The 7,187-nt window shown below is 36.5% G+C and overlaps 1 protein-coding gene and 1 pseudogene across 1 annotated transcript; both read right to left on the bottom strand.

The window, feature by feature from the left end:
- Positions 1 to 305: 305 nt before the first annotated feature.
- Positions 306 to 1,217, bottom strand: LOC144629466 (histamine H2 receptor-like). The gene has a single exon (XM_078487672.1). It carries the CDS (start codon positions 1,215 to 1,217, stop codon positions 306 to 308), a length of 912 nt encoding a protein of 303 aa, XP_078343798.1.
- Positions 1,218 to 5,693: 4,476 nt separating this feature from the next.
- On the bottom strand, positions 5,694 to 6,736 carry LOC144629462 (histamine H2 receptor-like; annotated as a pseudogene).
- Positions 6,737 to 7,187: the final 451 nt, after the last annotated feature.

Genomic DNA, 7,187 nt, shown 5'->3' with positions numbered 1-7,187 from the left:
CATGTTACATCATACGTCAGCTTCTCTAGGGATGCCACATTAAACTGCTGTTAATCTTTTAAAACGCCGAGAAAAATTCAGTGCACGTTGATCAAACGTTACGAGTTCCTGTTTTGTTTTGTTTTTTTCTTGTTTATTTACAATTTTTGTTTAACATTATTTACAATTGTTGTTCAACATGATTTACAATTGTTGTTCAACATGAGCTGTAAAACAAACTGTCAATCAAGAACTGAAAAAAAGAGAGAAAATTATGTCTCGCTATTTTCTTGATATTTCCTTTTTCTTCATAAAAAGGATAGTGCCTAGTTCTCCTCTGTTTGTTTACGTAACATCTGCCTTGCTGTCTTTACAACTGCCGTTCGAAGCTCGCGTAGACGCCAGCAATACAAAAATGGATTGATGGACGAGTTCATGAAAACTGCAGTGAGAGCAAAACTCCATTCTGTTTGCCAGTCATCCTCAGAGATTCCATGGAGAGTCAATAGAACATACATTGGAAAATAACATATAATTAAAGCGATGTAGAACACGAAAAAGTTCATTGCACTTCTTTTCAATCGCACCATGTTTAAGTTACCATTGGAACTTTGCACTACCTGTTGTTGAGCGTTAATTTGTAGCTGATGCCGACGAACAATTCGATAAATTCTGATGTAAGAAAATGAGGAAATTATAAGACAAATGATTGTAAGAAGACCAGCCAGAAAACTGTGTGCATTAAGACTCCAAAAGTGGAAACCAGAAATAAGAAAGCTTATCAACCATATAATTACTAAAGTATATTTAACGCGAGATTTAGTCACTAAAATAGCATATCTCATGTGATAGTGAAGAGCCAGAAATCGATCCACTGTGATGGCTGTTATTGTCAAGAAAGAAACTTCACATAAAGAAGCCCCAATCATCCTCCAAACATGGCGAAAGGAACGGTCTTTTGTTAGTGCTTTAGCAATATAAATCGGTTGAGCAATGAAACCAACAAGGAAGTCCGAAACAGCGAGACTGCAGAGCATAATCATTGAAGTTGAGCGAATGGAAGGAGTTCTTATTATGGCGGCCAATACCAAAGCGTTACCCAGAATGGATATGAGCATCAGTGGAGCATTAAGAACACAGTTTATAATGACAATAGTTCCAGGAGTAGAGTTGTCTTCATTCTCTGAATGATAGTCTGCCGATCCGTTGTTTTGCGGTTTGTCGGTATTGTTCATCATCAGATTTAAACTGAATATGAACAGTAATAGTTTCAGACTGTTTGTTCTTACCCCTTAAAATTTCGAAATAATCCCCCTTTACGTTCCAGCGAAGAGAACGTATTTAAGGTGGTCGAGCAGTGGAGACGCTGATACAAAACAACTAAGTTTAGTGCATTCTCTAATGTTTTTCGTGAAATTTGTTCATGACCTATTCATTTTTCCCAAAAAGCTGCGTCGGTTTTTTGACGAGATTAACATGTAATTAGAATTGGGTCTAAAATATATCTGAAAATGCGTTTGATTAATTCTCTGGTAATTTGCTGAGCCTTTTACAGATAAAAACCATAATGTAATGATAATTCAGCCATTTACTGCTAGGCTAAACCCTTAAGCACCCTGCTAATGGATCGGAAAAAAAAATGTTCGATTCAATATTTGCTATTAGAGGAAAAAAAACAGCTGTAAACAACCGAGCTGAAATTGAAATTTGCGTTGATCGTTCTGACAATAACACAAGCATGATTTTCAACTGTAGTATGAAATGGTTTGTCGGTGTTTTTTTCTATCTTCTCTAAGGTAATTTTGAATCGTAGAAGTACTTTTCCAATTGCTCAAAAAATATGGATGTTGTAAGAATAAAGAGAAAAAATTCTGTAAAACTACTACTATGAGGAAGGTATAGAGATCAGTAATGAGAATTAGTATGTCGACATCGGGATATAAGTAACTAATATATCATCAGATTCTTACGACAACTACTGGTATAAGAAATGTACGTATACTTAAATGTTGACACGAGTTTCTGCAAATGAGTAACTGAACTTTTAAACACCGCAACCGAAAGGACTTGTCGAGTTTCCGTGTTCTGTTTTATATACGGAGATGACTAATCACTTTATTAATTCAGGCCTTTTTTGTCTATGCGATAGAACATGAAAATGGCAAAGCTCGCAAACTAACCATTATTTGATTCATTTTTCTCTTAGTGCGGCAAACACAGTTTATGATTAAAATCGTTTTAAGAGTAGAGTTGTCTTCATTTTCTGAATGATGGTCTGCCGATCCATTGTTGTGTTTGTCGGTAATGTTCATCATCAACTTTAAACTGAATATAGCTTAAATATGAACAATAAACGTTGTTTTTACAGTTAAAAATGACTATATAAATTTAGTTTTCGTTCCAGCAAAAAGAATTTAACGAAGCTGATCGAACAGTGAAGATGGCAACTCTGTGAAAAGAACACAGTTTAGCACATCTTCTAAAAACATCCGTGATTCTTAGATAACTTCCTATTTTTATGTTATTCGTAAACTGTGTTCATTACCTTTTCATTGTTTCCTAAAATATAACACCAGTTTTTGTAAAGATTGGCATGTAATCAGAATTGTTCTTAAATATCTAGAAGTGCGTTTGATTAAACTTTTGGTAATTTGTTTAGCCTTTTAAATGAAAATTGTTTTACATTATTCACTGATAATTCAGTCATTCCCGGTTTGACGTAACCATAGCCACCCTGTTGATGAATTGGAGAAAATCATCTACGAGTCCATAAAGGAGGGTCTGAATGGGGTTTAATGTTAAGTGTTATTTGCCCATAATTTTTTTGACCAATTTTTTAGTGTTTGCTGTTTTCGGAGAAAATACTGTTAAGTGTTTGGAGGGTTTTTCGTAAAAAAATTTGGCATTGTAAATCATTATCTGCCATTCAAAAATCGCATAAAATTACTCATGAACTTAGAGAAAATTTTCGGATTTCTCCTCGGAAGTCTTGGGCAGTCTTCGGACATCTTCGGTAGTCTCCGGAGATATTTGGTTGTCTTCGCAAATGTCCGGCAGTCTTCGGAAATCTTCTTAAATGATCGGAAATCGTCGGAAAATGGCCGAAAACTTCTCAATATACTAAACAAAATAATATTGGCTTTTAAGGTGAGATTTTTGTTTCTTTCTGGATAAAAGTTACTGTTTCAGTGAATTTTTTACTGCTAGTGTAAAAATGTCAAAAATATAACTGTTTCATGTTACAGAGCCAAAAAACTAAGTGTTTAGTGTTATCGAGATACCCCCATTCAGACCCTCATAAAGCTCTTAGAGTGTAAAAAAAAAACTGTACGTAAACTACTGAGGTAAAATTTAAAATTTGTGCTGATTGTTTGGAAAATGAAACAAGCATAAACTTTACTTGAACTAAAGCACGAGCCGGTTTTTAATGTTCTTTTGAAGCTGAGTACTTTTACAATGCATCTTCAGGTGCTCCATGAAATGAATGTTAAAAAGATGCCGAAAATTGATTTTAACATAAATTCTCTGAACTAGTACTAGAAGAACCGAAATGGGACCAGTAAGGAGAATTTGTATGTTATTAAGATCGGGGACTAACAGTTAAGAAGACATCATCGAATTCTCACAGCGAATAATGCCATAACGAAATGTAGGTAGACTTAAATGTTGAGACGAGTTTCTGCAAATAAGTAGCTGAACTTTTAAACTCCGTAGTTGAATGACTTATCTTGTATTCGTTTTTCTGGTTTATATACGGAGATGACTTATCACTTAAATGGATTTATGTGTTTTATTATTTCGGTCTGCGAGAGGTAAAGTTCGCCAATTATCCATTTCTCTCTTTGAGTGTAAAATAATTTACAGGCGCCCTCGATATGTAAGAATAGGGCTTCTAGGTTAGATTCCAATTTTCGACAACTACTTATTTAAAGGGTTACGTTATGAATGCGATTAAAGGTAGTATAGAGGCTTTTTTATTTTGCAGACGAAACATAAAAAGAAGAAAAAGAAAACGAACATGTTATCTCCTACTTAGCTAGTTCCCAGGCTAGTTACGGGTGCGGGCATATATGAAGAGGATATTGAACCGCTGAACTGTCTGTTTGCTATAGTGTACCGAAGTAAGCGTAGACGCGAGTATTCAATGTGTTTTCGATTCGGTTTCTTTTTAGCTCCGTGATTAGTGTTTTGAGTTTTGTAAATAGCTGGTTGTTGACTTGTACCTTGCACCACAGGTAGCCCAAGCTCCTAAAGGAGCCGTCAACACATGACATTGCGTAATGACGTTATCATAAGAGTTTGTATGGGAATATATAAACGATCGTAAAAAATAATTCAAAATAGGGGAACAGGATCTAATAAAATCGACTTGCCTGCCCTCTTCTGTGTATAACTTTTTTTTCTATGCCATTTGGAGGCGTTTCAAGGCGATTCCAGTGGGTTTTAGGTTATGAAATTGCGTAATAACGTTATTATAAGAGTTTGTATGGGAATATAACGATCGTAAAAAATAATTCAAAATAGGGGAAAAGGATCTAATAAAATCGACTTACCTGCCCTGTGTAAATTGTGTTTGCCCTGTGTAAATTGTGTTTCTGTGCCATTGGGAGGCGTTTCAAAGCGATTCCAGTGGGTTAATGTTTTAGGTTCTCTATTTTCCTCTCCATATATAATTCCTCAAGGTAGGGCACTCGAGTGCCGAAGCCCAGCAGATTAGACTACTGGTAGTCTGCCTTTTCCCTTAGGTCTCTTAGGGTCGGAGCGCGCGATTATATCAGGAACGCGAGCAAACTGGTTGAACTGGCGGGTGGATGAGAAGGGGCTTGGGGCGCGCACTCTTGTCTCGCCCCAATCCTTCCTCGCGCGTCTTAAACCCTCCCTAGCCTCGCACTCCCTTACTAAATTTCGAGAGAAAAACAGACTGCAAGCAGTCTACCAGCAGATCGACTGAAGGAATCCAGCCATAAATTCGCCCCAAAGGCTCCGATCGCCCCGAGATTTCGCCTAGAGCACCTCCGATAGTTTCTCTAACCAGTTCTTTTCTTCATCTGAAAAATACGCCCGCCAAGGAGCAATTTTAGTTTGCAAATGTCACAAGGCTTTTCCATCGAGAGCCGTCGAAACATGTGCTGACCGTGTGATCCGTGCACCAACCGTTTGAAAATAACTTAGCGACCCGGCCTTTTGGTTCAAATTACCTACACACCCAGTGGGAGAAGGGATAATGTTCCCGTGGGCGGGTATTACCATCTCGTTTTTGTTTTCTGGTTTATATACGGAGATGACTTATCACTTTATTGATTCAGGGCTTTTGTTTTTCTTGTCTGCGAAAGAACAGGTGAAAATGGCAAAGCTCGAAGATCAACCATGTTTGAATCATTTTTCTGTTTGAGCGGAAAGTAATTTAAAGGTGCCATTGACATATCAGAATAGAATTTCTAGGTTAGCTTCCAATTTTCGACAACTTATTTAAGGGTATAGATCGCTTGTGAATGAAGCTGAAAGTACTACGTAAACTGTTTTTATTTAGTTTTCATTTAAAATTTATTGCACACGAACTAGAAAAAAAGGACAAGTTATCTTCTACGCGTGTTTCTTTAGGGATGACCCCGCTTTAAACTGCAGTTACTCTTCCAACACACCAAGAAAATTTTCAATGAGACTCGATCGAACATCCCGAGGCCCTGAAAAACTTGTTTAGTTCCTGTTTTTTTTTTACAGTTCTTGTTTATTTATAACTTATCTAACATGAGCTGTAAAACTAACTGACAACCGAGAAAAAATACGAAGATTACCTCTCTCAGTATTCTGTTTAAATTACATCTCGTTCAAAAAAAAGAAAGTGTCTAGTTTTGTTCTTTTTGTTTACATAACATCTGCCTTGCTGTCTTTACAACTGCCGTTCGAAGCTCGCGAAGACGCCAGCAATACAAAAATGGATTGATGGACGAGTTCATGAATACTGCAGTGAGAGCAAAGTACCATTCTGTTTGCCATTTCTTCTCAGAGATGAAATGGAGGGTTAATATAACATACGAAGGAAAATAACATAAAATCAAAGCTATGTAGAACACGAAAGTGTTCATTGCACTTTTTTTCAATCGCACCATGTTTAAGTTATATTCAACATTGGAACTTTGCACTGCCTGTTGTTGAGCGTCCATTTGTATCTGATGCCGACGAACAATGAGATAAATTCTGATGTACGAAAATGTGGAAATTATAAGACAAATAATAATAGTACTGCTCAGAAGAGAACTATATACATGCCTATTCCAAAGTCAAAACCTGATACGAGGAAGCTTATCGACCACATAATTACCAAAGTATACTTAACGCGGGATTTAGTCACTAAAGTAGCATATCTCATGTGATAGTGAAGAGCCAGAAATCGATCCACTGTGATGGCTGTTATTGTCAATAGAGAAACTCCACATAAAGAAGCACCGATCATCCTCCAAACATCATAAACGAAACCGTCTTCCGTAATTTGATGAGTAATATAATTCGGTTGTGCAATGAGACCAACAAGAAGGTCTGAAACAGCGAGACTGCAGAGTATAATCATTGAAGTTGAGCGAATGGAAGGTGTTCTGATAATGACGGCCAAGATCAAAGCGTTTCCCAGAATGGATATGAGCATCAGTGGAGCGTTAAGAACACAGTTTATGATGACAATAGTTTCAGGACTATAGTGCTCTTCATTTTCTGAATGATGGTCTGTCGATCCGTTGTTCTGTTTGTCGGTATTGTTCATCATCAGTCGACGTTTAACTGCATGAATTTTTACTCGTAGCGTTGTCAAAGTTTTCGATTTTAAACCTTTATATGGCCAGCTAAATAATTTTCTCTTTTGTTTTAGCGAAAAGAATATAACTAAGTTGATCAAACTGAAAAGAACACAGTTTAGTGCATTTTCTAAAAAAAACATCTGGCAATTCTTAGTTAACTTCTAATTTAGACGTTTTTACTTTTGTGAAATGTGTTTATTACCTATTCATTTTTTTTCAAAGAGGAACACCCTTTTTTGGAAAGATAACTATGTAATTAAAGTTGAACCTGAATATAACTGGACTATAATTAGACTAAACTTCTGATAATTAGCTGCGCCTATTTAGATGGAGATTGCCTCACATTTCTATGATTTCTAGCTATGATAAAACGCCCATCCATTCTCTACTTTACAATCAAGCACCCTACTGATGGAC

The sequence above is a fragment of the Oculina patagonica genome, chromosome 11, assembly GCF_052425735.1.
Source record: "Oculina patagonica isolate OP01 chromosome 11, crgOcupat, whole genome shotgun sequence".
NCBI lineage: Eukaryota > Metazoa > Cnidaria > Anthozoa > Scleractinia > Oculinidae > Oculina > Oculina patagonica.
This window is presented reverse-complemented; position numbering and strand designations above follow the sequence as displayed.